Source organism: Grampus griseus, assembly GCF_964374135.1.
Source record: "Grampus griseus genome assembly, chromosome: 14".
Taxonomy (NCBI): Eukaryota; Metazoa; Chordata; class Mammalia; order Artiodactyla; family Delphinidae; genus Grampus; species Grampus griseus.
In genome coordinates this window covers 63,194,662-63,212,595 of record NC_139008.1, presented here as the reverse complement: position 1 = coordinate 63,212,595, position 17,934 = coordinate 63,194,662, and the positions used below count along the sequence as shown (strand labels likewise).

The 17,934-nt window shown below is 54.5% G+C and overlaps 1 protein-coding gene across 1 annotated transcript in view; it reads right to left on the bottom strand.

Moving 5' to 3' along the window:
* Positions 1–1,103: 1,103 nt before the first annotated feature.
* Positions 1,104–17,934, bottom strand: part of EFCAB8 (EF-hand calcium binding domain 8) — a gene marked incomplete at both ends in the record, with an annotated part of 31,698 nt that continues 14,867 nt past the window's right edge. The window contains 14 exon segments of the mRNA XM_082670728.1: positions 1,104–1,151; positions 2,354–2,558; positions 3,383–3,453; positions 4,219–4,363; positions 4,365–4,444; positions 5,597–5,710; positions 7,107–7,244; positions 8,631–8,782; positions 9,108–9,175; positions 12,845–12,975; positions 14,984–15,057; positions 17,004–17,028; positions 17,032–17,128; positions 17,663–17,747. Of these exon segments, the coding sequence (XP_082526854.1) occupies positions 1,104–1,151; positions 2,354–2,558; positions 3,383–3,453; positions 4,219–4,363; positions 4,365–4,444; positions 5,597–5,710; positions 7,107–7,244; positions 8,631–8,782; positions 9,108–9,175; positions 12,845–12,975; positions 14,984–15,057; positions 17,004–17,028; positions 17,032–17,128; positions 17,663–17,747 (1,433 nt within the window).

The following is a 17,934-nucleotide window of genomic DNA, read 5'->3' as shown; positions in this document are numbered from 1 at the left end:
GGATGAGGATGCAGAGAAACTGGAACCCTTGTGCACTATTAGTGGGAAGGTGTGTACAGCCACTGTGGAAAACAGTAAGGCAGTTCACAAAAAAATTAAAAATAGAATCACCATATGACCCAGCAATCCTGCTTCTGGATATTTACCCAAAAGAACTGAAAGCAGGGTCTCAAAGAGATACTTGTACACCCATGTTCATAGTAGCATTATTCACAACAGCTGGACGCAACCCAAGTGTTCATCAGCAGATGAATGGATAAACAAAATGTGGCCTATACATATAATGGAATATTATTCAGTCTTAAAAAGGAAGGAAATTCCACAATATGCCATGACTTGGATGAACCTTGAGGACATTATGCTAAATAAAATAAGCCAGTCACAAAAAGACAAATACAGTATGATTCCACTTCTATAAGATACTTAGTCAACTTCATAGAGACAGAAAGTAGACAGGTTGCCAGTGGCTGCGGGAGGGGAGAACGGGGAGTTAGTGTTTACTGGGTACAGAATTTCAGTTTTACAAAATGGAAAGAACTGTGAAGATGGATGGTGGTGATGGTTACACAATATTATGAATGTATTTAATAACATTGAACTATGCACTTTAAAAAGCTTAAGATGATAAGCTTTATGTTACATGTATTTTACCACAATTTTAAACCTTGAAAAAAAATTATAAAATATCTGAAATCCTGTAAAGGAAAAACTCTGGGAAACTTTAGAAACATTGTAAGAAAATTCTATAAATTCTGATAGCGTGTTCCATGTCATCACTATATACGATTAGAAATGCAGATGTAAATATTTTTTTGTTCCTGTTCCCTCAGTCAGTCACTCATTCCTTATGTGCATAATCTTTGTCATAGCTGAGTCTCACCTGTTCTAGTATTTACTTAAGAGCTTACGGAAGTGCTAAAGCCAGTATCTACTGTGAGTGTCTATCACGGTTCCACCCATGGAGCTCTCAGCACAGAGCATGGCACACAGTAGGTGCTGTGTAAATGATGGGTAAATGATTACCAAGGTAAATGATCACTGTTAACCTCTGGCCCCAGGCGGGTGATAGGAGGTCCAGTACTCGGGGACGGGGTGACGCTGTGCTAGAAGCGGGCCGGCTGCTCAAGCCGCAAAGGGCACAGGGATGGAACCTGCAAGGGAGGGACTCCATACAGGCAGGGGGAGGCAGGTGGAGAGGCTGGCAAGGGTTCAGCTGGACATTAGGAGGGCGGATAAATCAGAAATACACTATCTCCTGGGAGAGCACCCCGGACAGGCCCTTGTCCTGCAGCAGAACCCATCCCTCTGGCCATCAGGCAGGCTCCTCACCAGCCCCTGGGAACCCTCCAGCACCCAGTCCCAGGGCCTGCCTCTAATGGTCTCCATGGTCAGGGTGGCTTCAAGGGGTCACCTCAACCTCCTGCCACTCCCTGCCCCCTCCCAGCAACAAGTGGACCTGGGAGCCATTCATATGCAACTTGGCATTATTTCCATAGTTTTTATGAGAACCAGCCTTGTTATTAACAAGAATGTTTTGTTTGTTTGTTTGTTTGTTTGCGGTACGCGGGCCTCTCACCGTTGTGGCCTCTCCCATTGCGGAGCACAGGCTCCGGACGCGCAGGCTCAGCGGCCATGGCTCACGGGCCCAGCCGTTCCGCGGCATGTGGGATCCTCCCGGACCGGGGCACTAACCCGTGTCCCCTGCATCGGCAGGCGGACTCTCAACCACTGCGCCACCAGGGAAGCCCTCCAAGTATTTCTGAGGTATTTTTTAATCTGAAGGGAAACTCCAAAGTGTAAAATAGATAAAAAGCTGAAGTGCTCTGGAGAAGCCGCTGTAATAGCCTCCAAGCATCTCTCCACAACATGTTTGGAAAACTACTGGACGGGGTGACCCCGAAGGCCCCTTCCAGCTTTAATCTGCAAAGATATGGTCATTCAGAGACTGTATGGCTTCCTAAGTCCTACCAAGAGCCCAGTGAGACCGGAGCAGTAAGCTGTAGTAGTGATGGGTCAGAAGTGAGCCACCTTCAAGGGAACAGTAATCTCGGGAGAACAGGACTAGCACCACCAGGCTCTGGAGTCAGACTGCCTGGATTTGGATCGATTACTTCTTGGCTGTGTGACCTTAGGCGAGATGCTTAACCTCTCTGTGCCTCAGTTTCCTCATCTGTCAAATGAGGATAATTATAAAAACTACCACCTACGTCCCTAGCTCCCAACCTCCTCCAGAACAAGCCACCACCGTTCCCTCCACTCCCCAGGGTGTCCCCTACCCACCCCCAAGCCCTACGTGGTTCTGGACCACAGCTGAGAGAGAAGGAAGAGGACAGCTTGTTTCTGTTGACCTTACCCTCTTGGGCAGCGAGGGCAAGGGGCTCTGAGAGGCGTTGAAATGGAGGATGGGCCCGAACATGCTGATGTTCCAGAAGAGGATGTCCCCATTGTAGGAGGAGGTTCCAAGGAACTGGTTCTGGTACCTGGCCATGCTCAGGACATCCTCCGTGTGGAAGGTCTGCCAGTGGTAGCACAAGAGCACCGGCTTGGTCTTGTGGAACCTGCACACATGGCCAGAGGCAAAAGGGCTGAGAGCTCAGCCTCACTGGTCTCCTGGGAGACCCTCATGGCCTCTAGGGTTTGGAGCACTGACCCAGAGGAGGACACTCCAGAGGAGGTGTAGATCAGGGATGAAGCTCTGCCCTGCGACTGCATTTACTAAGCACCTATTATGTGCCTGCTCTAAAGGTCCGGTCCTAGGGGCTTTATATACACTAATCTTACAGATGTGCCCCATTCAGACACCTGAGTAAGGATTCAGGTTGAAAGAAGGGGAAACCATGGGCCTAGAAAAGCCCTCTGAAGAGGAAGTGACCCTGCACATGCTGTTCCCTCTGCCTGGAACGTCCCTCCTGTCCCTAGCCCCTCACTGCCTCACTGAGACCCCTCCTGCTCACTCTTCAGATCCCACTCCACCCGACATCCTCAGCTGACCCTTTTCTGATGGCCCCTGAGACTAGATCAGATTTCTGTCCCCTCCCCATAGAAACCTGTACTTTTTCTTTTTTCCATAGCACTCAACAGACTATCACAAATGAAGTTATTTGATTAGTGTCTGCCTCCCCCTGGGAGCTCCAGGAGGATGAAGACTCCATATGCTTGTTTATACCCGTCCCCAGCACCTAGTACAAAGCCTAGAACATATCGGCTGCATGGAGTGATGAATAAATGGACAGATGAGAGGGTGAAGCAACAGACATCACCCAGCACTAACTTCCTGCTTGGTGTTCCAACCACCAGCAAAGCTAGGAATGGAGGAACCCATCTGAAGTCAGGAGAGAACAGTTAGCTGCCCTCACCTCCCATGTGCACCCTGGCTACTCACGTGAAATAAGTGATTCTCTTACTCCATCTGGTCACGTAGAACACTTTATTCATATGGACGATCCCACTAATCTGTTGAAGTTGAAAGAAGACAGAACTCTAAGGTACCTCAGAGGAAATGGCTCCAGGCCCCAAATGTCTTCCTAATTATACCAAGCAAGAAATCAAAACTCCCCATAATGATGAGAATTCCCTAGAGGTGATACCACCATATTTTTTTCAGAGTGCTCTCACATCCCATTATCCATTTGATGGCCTTGGAGGGGGCAGATTGGGTAGGTATCCATGTCCCTCTTACAGGGGGATAGCAGGGAAACAGACAAGTGACTTGGCTAAGGTCAAACGACTGAGTGATAGGATCTGGGCCAGTCCTCTAAATCCCCGGCTTCTCGGCCAAGTGCTCCTTCTGGGTTGGTTAAAGGACTGTGTCACAGGGGTTACTAACGGGCTCAAGTCCCAAAGTGGGACTGCTGCTTTGCACTTTGCCACACCCACAGACCATCCCTATAACCCTGGCAGTCATTTCCCAAACAGGGGTACGGGTGGCTCTGAATCATGTGACCCCACTGCTAGCAATGCCATTCAAAGCTCTAAGAGGTAGGGTAAGAAGTGCTAACACACCAAAAGAGCAAGAGTAGCTAACATTTGTAGAACACCTATGAAGGACAGGCCCTGTTACCTGTCTTCATTTTTTGCACAAGGACACAAAGGGTCAGGCAGGCACGAGGCCAGGCAGTCTGTGTGCACAACCTTTCAGAGAGGCATGGACAATAGCATGTCCCAGGGTCACAGGAGCTGTGAGGGGCCCCCAGGCCCCAGCTGATGGACCAGACTGACCTCCATCTGGTCCGGGCTGGGGAAGGTCAGCAGGCACTCACCAACGCTGGAGTTCCACATCTTCGTGGCGCCATCACGCAGACCCGTGAGCAGACAGGCCTCTGACTCATCCAGGGGCGTGGCGGTCAGCTCCACATGCTGGTCGCGTCACGGAGAACTCTGTCATCCTTTTGCCCGTCACGACCTCCCACACGCTCACCACGCCGCTCAGGCAGCCGCTCACCACCTGTGGGGGTGCACACAGCCAGGGCTCCTGGAGAGGAGAGGGCCCCCGCTCCCAAGGGCAGCCTCCAGCTGGCGTGACTGCGGGTAGCTCCGCTGCCACTCTGTGTACCGAGAAGACAGGCGCTCTGGGCCCTCCTGCTGCGGGATAAGCCACTCTTGAAAACAGGCTTTCCTCGGCCCTGAGGCCCACGGCGGTGCAAACAGGCACAGTTTTTTCAGAAGGAACCAGTCTGGTGAAATCCCCTTCAACTCAGAAATGGCATTTATCAGAATCTATCCAGAGAAAATAATCTCTAATTCAGAAAAAAAATTTACTGCAAAGTCATTAATCACGGGGGATAGAAAAAAACAACAGGAAATACACTAACTGTCCCCTAAGTAGGGAAATGTTGAGTAAAGGTACATCATTCCACCTAAGGCGACAACTATTACAATGAAACAGTAACAGGTGAGCCTACTTCAGACCAACCTTCCTGATGAGAACATCTAGAAAGCTGGGGAAGGGGAATTTTTTGAAACTGCTGGAAGGCACTGAAGAGCCCTAAGGTATAAGGGGTGCTGGTGCCAGGGGTCCGAATGAGAGGGAAACCCAAAGAGGTGAGCTCTGGCCTCGCGCAGCCAAGGCCATGCTGCAGCAGACGCAGTGGGGCCAGGAAAGGGGTCCCAGTGGCAGTGCGCAGAGGGCCCAGGCGCCCTATCTATCCCCACACTTCAGAATGCATGTTCCCAGTTGCCCTGCCCAATGCAGAGATCTCTACTCAGGACCAGGGGGCTGTCCACAGCCTGGGCCTCCCTCCCCTCCCACGATGGACAGTGCTGAACCAGGGCTTCCCTGGAAATGGCCCCCAGGAGCAGCACCCACACCCACCCAGGGAGCCTCGAAGAGCAGCTCACACCTTGTGTTCCATCTCACACTGTATAAAGAAGGCTGCCTGTCCAGAACTGACCTGGGGCGGTAGCCAGGGGCGCACAGGCTCACAGGAGTTTGGTGACCCGCTGACCACGTGGTGGTGCTCCTATCTTACCCGGGGTGACCCCTCTGCAGGGTTGCTGCTCGCCCACCTCCCACTGTCCTGCACCACCACCCAAGCTATGAGCGTCCCGTCCCACCCCACTCCCTGCTGGCCTCAGAGACGAGCTGCTGACCACTTACCTGCTTGAAAACCTTGCTGTAGAGGATGGCGCACAGGGGCGTGCTGTAAGTCGTGGTCTTCTCCTCTGCTCTCCCAGGCCCCTGCGTCTCCAGGTACCCTTTTAGGATGCCAATCTACAGGTGAGGAGGGGCAGACAGTTGGGCAGTCAGAAGGGGCCTGCCCTCAGTGATTTGCCCCAGGGAGAAACTTCCAGTAACCTGAGACATCAAGATATCCTCAACTACACACAGGCTTGCTGATAGCTCACCCCTACTCCATGGCCCCCACTTCCTGAGATCAGGGCTCCCAAAGCCTCGTGTTCCCACAAGATCAAAATCCAAGTCCAAGGTCCCTTTTATAACTTCTGAAAAGCATAAAGCCTCAATCTGGTGTCCCCTCATCCAGGAAGCCTTCCCTGACTACCTCTGCCTCAGGCTAGGCTAAGGATCCTTTCTCTGTGCTCGATGAAGCACCTAGCACACATCTCCATCATAACACACAGCATTTTCTACTAAAGTTATGTGTTCTCCTACTACCCCATAAGTTCCTTGAGGGATGGGACAGTGCCTAATTAATATATTCTCTGCTCCTGACAAAGAGCAGAGGGCTGATAATGTGTGATGATTTGAAATGAACTTCAAAGGTCTATTTAATTCAACAAATGCTGGCAGCCAGTCTGACACTCAGCAGAGACGAAGGAACCCACCAACTCCCTTCTCAAGAAAAACCTGCCACCTGGGAGAGCCAGCCAAGGGCACAAGGACAGCGTGTGTGTCGTGTGTGTCACCGGCCAACAGAGGGAAGGAGGTCTCACTGGGGCTTCCCCTTCCTCCCAACCACAAATGACACCCTCACCGCCCTTTCTAGATAGAACCTCCCCCTCTACTGGCTGCTGATTGTCCTTGCAGTCCCCTCAGCTCCCATCTTGTCACAGGTCCCCCTGTCACCCTGGACGGTCAGCCCCTTGTGCTTCTCCCAGGCTGTCCTGTCCTCCAGAGTCAGGACAGACCTCACATGGGCACCAGCTAAGTCATGGCTCATAGACAGTGTTCACAGCAGGTCCCTCCAGGCTCTCTCCTTCAGAGGGGCTGCTCGGGGGTGGGCCCTGCCCTCCTGGGCTTCACAATTTGGCAGGAGGGACAGGCATGTAACCACGACAGGACAGAGTTATAAGGGCCGTGATCAAGGGGAGGCAAGGGAGCGTGGAGCGGTGGGGGCGGGCGGGGTCTTCTAAGCCAGCCCGGGCCTCAAGGTGGGCTTTGAGGAGAGTCCGGAGGATGCACGGGTCAGGAGGACAGCAGCATAGAGGGTGACCACTGAGGGCCTAGCAACAGTCCCCCAGGAAATCCCAGGAGACGAGAGCTTTGAGGACCAGCCCACAGAGTCTAGCAGCTTTGTCCTCATGGCACGAAGCAGTCTCAGGACGGACGGGATGTGACCACCCCTCGGTGTCCCAAGGGACTGCAGAACACGGCTGCAGCCCCTCCCCTCTGGGTGCAGACACGGTCCCACCTCCCTCTCGTGCAGCGCTGAGTAGGTGCTACAGATGAGGCTGTTGTCATCCTTGTGGAAGTATGCGCTGGTGATGGGGCAGTGTCCCAGGGCAAAATGCTTCCCGCAGAAGGACTGGAGGCATTCGTAGTCCTGCATGTCCCACACGCGAATATTCTGCGGGGGTGAGAAACAGGCAAAGAGGCCAAGAGTGGGTTCTCGGGGATGCAGCTGGCACCTGAGGCCTTGGGGTTCTCCTGGGAGCGGGGCCAGGGCACCCAGTGCAAGCACTTCCAAGACACACCCACCACGCTAAGTGACTGCCATGGATCACAGCCCTAAGACAGACGCTGTGCTTATGCTCAAATGAGGAAACCGAGGCACGCCCCCCGCCCAGCCTCCCCCAGGGTCTCTACCCTGCTCGAGTAGCTGCTGCTCATCGGCTGAGGATGAAGACCTCACAGGCAGCACTTGCCCCTGCAGACCCTCACTAGCTCCCACCCCAGCCTCCCTCGAGTAAAGCCAGGCAGGGCACAGAAAGAGCTGCCAACATCATTGCCCAAAAGGCTCACCTGTCCCCCTCGACTTCCTCCCAGGTTGAGGAAGTGTCCCCAGAGGGGCCCCGTGGAAGTCCCTCCAGGACACTCCTCACTCGGGGCGCCAGCAGCAAGCTGGACACGGCATGGGCGTGGAGTCCACAGACTGCCGTCCACACCGTGGCTCTGCCCATCGCTGCCCATGAAGGTTTGGGCAAGTCTACTTCTGTCCCCGACCCCTCCAGCCTCGGAGCCTTCATCAGAGGTGCCGATGCCCAGCTCCCAGCGCTGCCAGGAGAATTCCAGACAGTACCAAGTGTGGGGATGTGTGGGCAGCGTGGCCTGGTGAACCAGGGCCCTGCCAGCTCCTGATCTACTGAGTCCCAGAAGACACAGACTTGTCCCCTGAAGGAGGGCACCTGGAACCATTGGCCTGCATCCCCCAGCAGGTGGGGAGAGACCCTAAACCCACAGCTCAGAGAAGCAGAGGAGCGGGCCTGATCAGGGGAACCCCGGGCATTTGAAAAAGGTCTAGTCAGGCCCTGCAGCCAGGGCAGCCAAGCAGTGGTCACTGGGAGAGCCGAGAGGAGCAAGTTCGGGTCTGTGGGGAGGGAAAGGCTCACATCTGTTGTACACCTACTATGCGCCAGACATTCCTCTGCTCTTTCACCAGCAGCTCTTCTCTAAACCACTCAACACCCATTCTCTGGATGAGGAGACTGAGACCCCATAAAGGGAAGGGCCCTGCCCAACTCTGGTGGGCTGCTCAGAGCTGGGCTCAGGACCCTATGGGGGTGGTCAGAGACCCACGGCCCCTTCATGGTGCCACTTGGGGTACCTGCCTCTAGGCCTCAGGCCCGGGTGGGACCATGGACAGGGAGGTCACACCATTGCCCTGGGCCTCAGGCTCCTGCCAACTGCAGCCAGCTCCCTGGCTGGCTGAGCTCGATCGTTCTCCCTGGGCCAGCATCTCTGCTGGGGAACAGGAGCTAGTGGCGGGCGTCAGGGCCGAGCTCCCTGAGGACACCTTGTCCTTGGAGATGCTGAGGAGGATGCTGCTGTGCTTGCTGTTCACGAGAATGTGTGTCACCGAGGTCTCATGCCCCTTCATCAGCCACACAGGCTTCTTCGAGAAGAAGGGGTTCCACAGGCAGATGAGGGGGTCATGGCCACCAGTCACTGAAGTTGAAAACCGGGTATCAGCCACTGGGGGCCTGCGCTGGGACCTTGTCCTGGGGCCAGGCCTCGGACTCCAGCCAGGCTCAGCAGGTGGGGGGTGTTGCTATGATCCATCCCTCTGCCTCTCTCGTCCCGCCTCCTCTGCCACCATGCCAAGCAAGCCCCTGTCACCACTCCACCCCAGGTGCCCAGGGGCGGGGACCAGAGTGGCTGGCGGCAGACGCTGCAGGGCCTCCGCCTCCGCTCTGATGGGCCCCACCTCCCCAGCAGCCCTCACCCTAGTTCTGCCAGACCAGCAGCCTCACGTGATACAAACGTTACTTACCCAGGACATTCTTTTCTGGGCAGTAATCAAAGCAAAGAATCCCTTTTCTTAAATTCAGCACTGAAAACCTACAACAGCACAGGGGGAAGGCTGTGACCGGAGGCCTCGGAGAGCCTCTGAGGCTGGGGTGTGGAGGAGCTAGAGGCAGGGCCGCCGGGAGGCCAGGGAGAAGTCACCACGTCTCCACCCAAGGAGAGAGCGGCTCCCAGAACCCTGCCCTGGGCTCACCCTGCCCCCGAGGGAGGGCCAGCACCGCCAGCAGAGCGGCAGCCCCCGCTCAGCCCGAAACCAGCAGTACCTGGAGGAGACGCCCACCTCTCGCCTGCACATGAAGGCGAAAGCAGCCGCGAAGCAGGAGCAACTCCTGCAGCTGCACCACGCTCGCCTCGCTCCAAGGGCGAACCTAACTCGATCTGCACCTTCACTATACCGGGACGGCTGTCCTCCCACTCATGACACAGACCAAAAGGTGGAAGGGGATCCCCCAAAGGCTAGGGGAAGAGAACAAGGTGTCCCTGCTACGTGCTGGTCCCTGTGCTGGGTGCTGTCTTGTGAGTCACCTGGACCCCTCACACAACCCTGAAGACTGTCATGAGCCCTGTGCCGTGATGAGGACACAGAAGGAAATAAAGGAGCTTGCCCAAGGTCCCATGGCTGGCAAGGTGGGGGGGGGTCAGTGTTCAGACTCAGGGTGGGCGTGGCAGGGAGAGGCAGTAGGCTCAGGAACCAGAGCTCCAGGACAGGAAACGGTGTGGCAGGGCTGGAGGCCCGGGGGATGGGCGATGGGGAGCCAGGAGGCCGTCGGGGTGCTCAGGAGGGCCAGGGGACCCAGGCAGGGCTTCTGGGAAGATCAGGGGAAAGGTCAGGCCCAACAGCCCTCACAGGCCCCAGAGCCCTGGGAGCTCTGTGCCTTGCGTGTGCTATTCCCTCACATCCACACATCCTGCCCCGCCAGCTCTTTCCACTCAAACTCTCCCTTCAAAACTCAACTCCAAGGCCTCTAACGCAGCATGCTCTCCACTGAACTTGCCCCTGAACTGCACCTCTGCTACTCCCCAGGGAACTAAGCTTGGTTATCACCCTAGAGGCTCCCTCTCCTGCGCTCTCATTATTCACCTGGGCCCCAAATCCTCTTTGTTCACATCCCACCACAGCCCAGGGCCCCCTCGTTTCTGCATCAGCCTCCCAGGAGGGCCTCTTAACCTCCCCCCTTGCTCCCACTCCCCTGAGCTCCCCACTCCACAGCCAGAAGGATTCCTCTAAAAGTCAAAACTTCACCAAAAAACCCTGGTCAGGGAACTAAGATCCTGAATGATGCGCCGTGCGGCCAAAAGAAAAAAGGACATTAGAAAACTTCAAGAAGAGCATACCAAATACCTGTATTGTCAAACCAGATAAGTCTCCCTCCATGCTTATGTGTGCAGAGAAATGTTCTGGAAGAACAGTCACAAAACGTTACTAGAAATCATTTCAGCCTGATTCACCCATTTATTCAACAAAGATTTCCTGGCTCCTATGCCCTTCCAGGATGACCAGAGGTGCAGACAGGATGCCCTTGCCTTCACTGGAGCTTTTCTTCTAGAGGAAAACAGCCTGTGCAAGTAAAGGAACACAGGGACAGGGAGACGGACATGTACACATCATGGCAAGTCCTGCAGGGAAATAAGCAGGTGGCTTTGACATGACGGCTGGCTGGAGGAGACCAGGTCTCTGCACAGATGGCTGCTGTGCAGAGAAGGGACTGGAAGGTCAGAGGGGACGAAGGGAAGAAGTCTACAAGGCCACTCCAGAGGCAGAATTTGGGTTGGCAGTGCCAGGCCCCACCTGCAGAGGCTACGCCCCAAGAGAACATCACCAGAACAAGAGACCAGCCAGCAGTCAATGGTGCCACCTGCTGGCCAGTGTGTGTACTTCATACAGACAAGAAGGAACGGGGTGTGTGCTCATGTGTATAACTATATTCTGCAACCCACCCCTAAAATATATCTCAAATCTCTCCGTCTCCACGCCAGGCAGACTCCAGACCACCATCACATGTAGTCTGGATTATTACAATGGCATCCTCACTGGTGTCCCCATCTCCCCTCCTGCCCACATACGTACATTCCACTTGCAACAGAGCAGCCAGAAGGATGCTCCCACACACCAGAGCACACCATTCCTCAGCTCAGAACCATCCTAGAACCTTGTCTATATCTGATTTCAAATAATCATAAAAAGATATTTTTGAGACACTTGGGTAAAGATTAACTTGGACTAGTACTAGTGATATTAAAGCATTATACTATTTCTCTACTTTTGTGTGTTTAAAAATCTTTCATAATAAAAATGTTTAAAAAACAAAAACAAACAAAAAAACAGGCAGAGAGGAGCAATGCAAAGGCTTGGGGGCAGGAACATGTGTGAGCCACAAGGGGGCCCCGTGTGGCTGGAGTGGGAAGGTGGCAGGCAGACCAAGGAGCCTGTCATAGCCTCCTGCCCTTGAGACCCAATAAAACAAGAAGCTGAAAGACATATCACAGACATGAGGTAATACTCCCACCAAAGCAGAGAGATGGACCTCGGCAAATCAGCTCCAAGCAAAATCCCACCACACCGCCCCACCCAAACCACAAAAACCAAGACAGAAGATTCCCCACCGCCACAGGCATACACACCCCTCCTCCAACCTGCAGTTAGTTCCAGGACTTGGGGATTGGATGAGGGAACGGGGAGAAAAGCCCACAGGATTCCGGCTTTATTTTTAGTGCTTGAATTTTTTACATATGTACGTATACCTGTGTGACTAACAGTTGAGTATTTTTTTTTTTTTTTTGGCCGCACTGCTCATCATGCGTGGTCTTAGTTCCCTGACCAGGGATTGAACCCTCGAGCCCAGCAGTGAAAGTGCAGAGTCCTAACCACTGAACCACCAGGGAATTCCCAACAGCCGATTTTAAAAAATAAAAAAGACAGAAGATGAAAAGATGCCCCCTGGGGTAGAGGAATCCAGAATGAAGGAAATAGATTAGAACCATCTCCAAAGAATTAATGTGGCCAACCAGTGAACACACGCTATGTACAACACTCACTCATGTAAGCCCTGAGGTAAGTGAAGGGCTATTATCACCCCCTTTTACAGACAAGAAAACTGAGGCTCACAGAGGTGAAGCAACTCACATTCATTCCTTCATTCAGAAAACATTTTTCTGACTGTATCCTTACACTATGTGCTAGCTTCTGTGCTGAGTTTTGTGTATGAATTGGTGGATAACAGAGGCCTCATATTTTTGCTGCTGGTGGCAATGCCAGAATGATTAAAACCAGATTCCATAAAAGTTCTTATCACAGGGAAAAAAATGCACAACTGTGTGTGGTGATAGATGTTAACTAGACTTGTGATCATTTCACAATTTCAAATCGTTATGTTATGCGTCTTAATATAAGCTTAATATAATGTTATATGTCAATTTTCAAAACTGACAACCTCAATTTAAAAAAAAACAGACTCCAGAGCCCATGTTCTAACCACCACACCTCACTGTTGGCCCACAGGACACACAGTGCTTCCTTGGACCCAGCATGATCCACAGGACACGGTATTACTGCCCACAGGAGATGCCACTGTCCCGGAGGCAGGTCCCCTCTCAGGAGGGATGGCCACCTGCGGCTGAAGTGAAGCCAGAGTCCCGGAGTCACTGTCACCACCCACCCCCTCCCAGCCCCACCACCTCTGCCTGGAGACAGGTGCTCCTTACTTGAGGCTCTCTGGGACTTCGGGCGGCAATATGGTCAGCACCAGAGAGGACTCCTCGATGGCTGAACAGGAAGCCACCAGGTTCAGCTGGGGGATAAACTTGACCTGTTGACACCAGTTGGGGTGGAGAGCCTGGGAAGACAGCAGTGGTGGTGGGAGACCCAACCCAAGGACGGTCATCCGGGCCCAGCCACCAGATGGGCTGGAGGGGCCAAGAGATTCCCCAAGTCTATGCCCCTCTAGTTATCACAGCTCTGACAAAGTGCTCCAGCCCCACAGTCCTAGCCCAGGTCATGTGATCAGGGGTGTGTGGCCACCATTTATCAGTGGAACAGGTTACAAGCACTGAAATCTGCTGTTAGGTGAACTCTCGCTTATAAGTTAGAGGACAGGCAAGGTCTGGCCCATCCTAATACCACTGTCTGTGGCCCCATGCCAAGGGGGAGGGAGGATGGATCCAAGTCCGCCTAGTCCACAGTCGCTGTCATCCACGGGGCGCCCACCATGGGTGAGCCTGCGCTTCCCGGCCCCACCGCTGTCCGTGTTTGTCGGGAAGTGGTTTGCAGTGAGCGAGGATGTTATCTGGTACAAGTTGGGCGAGATTGGGACTTCCCCGAGACTGGGACTTCCCTGGCGGTCCAGTGGTTAAGACTCCGCGCTCCCACTGCCAGGGCCCGGGTTCGATCCCTGGTCAGGGAACTAAGATCCCGCAAGCTGCGTGGTATAGCGAAAAAAAAATAAAGTCTGGGACCCACAGGTCAAGGGCATGGCCTGGCTGGACAGGTTCTGTGTTCTGGCCCAGTGCTTGGCCTCCCAATCTGGAGATTTTCCTCTCCAAGACAAGAATGGAGGCGAGGTGAGCTGGGTTTTGCATGAGTTGTTTCACCAAGTGTCTGTCGTGGTGAAGGCTGGAGGATGATTTGATCACCAATGGCCAATGACATAATCAATCATGCCTGTGTAATGAAGCCTCCATAACAACCCAAAAGGTGGGGTTCTGAGAGCTTCTGGGCTGGACAACATGTGGAGGTGCAGGGAGAGTGGAGACCCGGACAGGGCATGGAAGCTCCGTGCCCCTTCCACATACCTTGCCATCCTCATCTCTTCCATCTGGCTGTTCCTAAGTTATATTCTTTTCTAATAAACCAGTGATCTGGTAAAGTAAAACGTTTCTCTGAGTTCTGAGCTGTTCTAGCAAATTAATCGAACCCAAGGAGGGGGTCGTGGAAACCTCTGATTAATGCCAGTGGGTCAGAAGCACAGGTAACAACCTGAACTTGGGACTGGCATCTGAAGGGGAGGGCAGTCTTGTGGGACCCTTAAACTGCGGGATCTGACGCTATCCTGGGGTAGACAGTGTCAGAATTGAGTTGAATTGTAGGACACCCAGCTCGTGTCAGAGAATCGCGTGGAGATGTGGGAAAAAAACACACGCTGTAATGGGTGTCAGAATCCTATAAGCACTGCAGGTGAAGGGGTGAAGGCAGAGGCTGATGGAGCAGGGCTGTTCCAGGCTGGCTGGTTGGGGACCCAAGGGAAGTAGAGGGGGGCGTACAGTATGTGGGGGGAGAGCACAGCAGCCTGAAGGAACGGCGTGTGTCAAGGCCCTGAGGTGGGAAAGGGCTTCGTGTTCAGAGAACAGCCAGGTTGCTGGCGTCTCTGTGTTAGAGAAAGGAGGAGAAAGGTAGAAAGCGAGACTGGGAACAAGCCAGGGGCCAGGTCCGCTCGTGTCCTGATGGTCGTGGGGAGCACTTGAGATTTTGTGCAAGACAAGAGAGCTACTGGGGGATTTTGAGCAGAGGAGTGACATGACTGTATTTCTAGCTCAGGATTCCTGAGGCTGCTGAATGGAGAAAGCACTGCATAGAGAAAGGACGTGGGGAAACGGCGAGAAGCCGCTGCAGCCACCCAGGAGGGCTGGTGCCTGAGCAATGAAGGCGGTGAGAGAGACCAGTCACACCTGGGATGGTTTGGCTTCTGCACAAAGAGGGGACGGGATCCAGCAGCTGCCTCCACCCCATCCCCAGAGACCAAGCCCCAAGGGCAGAGACCGAAGGGCAGATCCACCTGCTGCATTTTTGTTTTTTTACCTGTGTACAGCTAATTACCATGGTTACAGCCAAGGAAAGATCCCACTTACCCTCAGCCGGTAACTTCTATACATAGGGGACTTCTCATTTAAGAGCTTCCGTGTGGAAACATCGGTCCAGTGATCTGATAGGGGAGAAAATCAAGGCCCAGGTCACCAGCTCTCCTTGTTTGTAGAATAAGCAAGACCTCAGAAGAACCCTTGAGTTGGTTTGCAACTCCCATGCACCCCAAAAGGCTTTCCCATCCAAACGTTCACTCAAGCCTCCCTGTGTCCTGGTAAATTCAGTGGGGTGAAGTCGGCACCCAGAAAACAGACCGGGGCCAATAAACACTGCTGCCCAGAGTCCCCCTGCCAGCTCCTAGCAGAGCTGGAACCAGATTTCGGGGCTCCTCACTCTCCCCAGCTGGTTGAGTCTCCATTAGGGAGCTCTGACTCTGCTGGAGTGGAGAATGAACTGAGATCCTGGGCTCTTATTCATTCTGAAAATAATCATTTGGGAGTTTGCCATCATGCTTCAAACTACTGAATACATGCCCCCCCTTGTCTGGCAAATACAAGTTCCAAGAAGGAGAAGTTGCACGCATGCGTCGTAAAGCAAGCGTGTCTGGCGCAGTAAGCACAGCCTTGCCCTCCCACTTTTCTCTCCTTCCACCTTCTAACAAATCCATGAACTGACTGTGCTTACCCCATTTGAATAAGGGAACTGAGGCACAGAGAGGTTAAGCAACTGGATCTAGGTCATACAGAGCTGGTCTGTCCAGCCCCTCCCAAGTCAGCATGCTGCTGGGCCCCCCTTCCTGTTTGTCCCCAGCCTTCAGTCAACACTCTAGCCTCATCTGCCTCCCCTCCAATTTCCTGTCCACCACTCAGCTCAAAGACCACCAACTCCTGTGCCAATTCCCAGGGTGGCACAGAGCGACCACGGTGGGTTGGGTCAGGGCAGGTCGGGCACCAGGGGCAGAGGCAGACGAGACAGGACACAGCAGGGTGCCAGCCCCCTGCTGCGTCCAGGGCAGGATCCACCTTCTGTCCGGCCAGTGGCGGATGCTGCCCCAACAAGCTGGGCAGGAGGTGTCACTGAGGCCTGGGGGCCCCTGGAGCCCCTGCTCAGAAACTCGGGCTAGAAGCCCAAGTGGCCATTCTGGAGTCCTGGATGGAGAGGAGTCAGTGTCCCTGGGGTCTGGGGCCCCCTCCAGATGGACGCGGTGCGGCCTGGAGGCCTGACACTGCGGGTCGAAGGCTCGATCCCAGGCAGGGTCCAGTTCAGATATGTCCCCGACAGCCCCAGGCCCCGAGGCCTCGGGATCTCGTGCCCCTAGGCAGAGCAGCCCCAGACAGCATCCTCCAGCATTCAGTCGGTTTGGGATACAGCCTAGCAAGTGGTTCAAGTGCAGGCTCTGGCGCAGACTGCCTGCCTCAGATCTCAGCCACGCTTAGCCACTGTGGGGCCAGTGTAAGCGCGTCTCCCCCTAAACCCCCGGCTCCTCCTCCCTTAACAGGCTGTGACGACAGCAGCCCCTCCTGGCAGCAGGCGGGAACTGCAGGAGGTGACCGCCCAAAGCGCTCAGCACCCAAGGGCTCCGCAAGTGTCCCTGTGCTGATTCACGCTGCTCGTGCGGAGTCGGGCCTTCCTCCAGGCGCTGCGAGGAAGCGCAGCCTCCTGGGCAGCCTCTCCGCCCCACCCCAACACCCACCCACAGGCAGCTCCCAGCCAAGGAGAGCAGAACCCTCCTCACGCCATGGAGGAAGCTAGCGCCACCTCCCCAGGGCCCAGAGCGGGTCACATAGCTGCCACAGGTTCTTTCTTCCTGGTATGAGGAGGGTCCTGAAGCGCCCCCACCTCCGCCCCGGCCCTCACGTGCACTACTTCCCACCTCCAGAGAGATTGCCCATCTCCCCAGCCCCGTCCCGTGTCCCGCTGTCACGCCATCACCCCATCTCCCACAGGCGGCTCTGAGCTGAGCATGTGGGTGCACCGCCTTCCCAGGGACTCTCGAACCGGGAAGCAGGGAGGGGAAGGAGCTCCCAGGGCAGGACCATCTCCCCCCACTCCCCACATCTCCGCTACCCCATCTGGAGGTCCTGGGGAGGATTCAGGGGTTGAACAGCCCATGGGTCACATCGTTGGAGGTGAAGACGATGACATTGCCTTTGGTGTCCCCATAGCAGAACACAGCCCTGTGATAGTCAGACCTGGGAAAAGAAGGAGACAGAAGAGGCCACGGAGCCGGCTGGGTGTGTCCAGTGCAACCCTCCGCCCCTCGCCGGCCTCCAAGGCCCTTCTCCACCTTGGGAGCGAGGGCAGATCCCACACAACTTTCCAGCCTTGACCTCAACAGCTGACAAACGTGGGCCCAGCCGCCCAGATCCAGACCGTTGGTGAACCAGGTCCAAGAGAAATCAGCACTTTTTCTTAACCAGAATAAATGAATCCCTGGTCCTTCAGCTGCTCTTTGTCAAGTCACCCTACTGATGGACCATGATGTTCCCAGAGACACAGTGGGACAGGCTGGGTTTGATGGCTGACTTGGTGAAAGGAAGAGGGGCCGACAACAACTCTGAGGTCTGAGTGACCATGAAAGGGGACCCAAGAGAGGAGCAGCTTGAGGGGAAGAGGACACAGGCACAGAGGGTGGGGATCTTTCCAGTGCTGCTTCCAGAGAGGCTTTCTGGGGGTCCCAGCCCCACTGCTGCCAAGCCCCTGCCCCGGTCTCCCACGAGACTCACCAGTAGTTCAAGGTCAGGACGCAACTGTCCAGATCGATGAAGGTGAAGGCCCAGACACATTTACGGTTACTGATATCAAAGAACTCTGGGGAAGAGACAGAAGGGGAGGCACACATGAACCCAAACCCATGTCCCAGGCCTCAGGAGTCTCTGGTGACAGTGAGAAGCCTCACTACTCACCACCCAGCAATACTCCCAGGGGACTCTAACTCATGCTCACAGTTGGCTGGGTGACAGGGCTCTCCAAGTGCAAATGCATGGCTTCCAGTGGC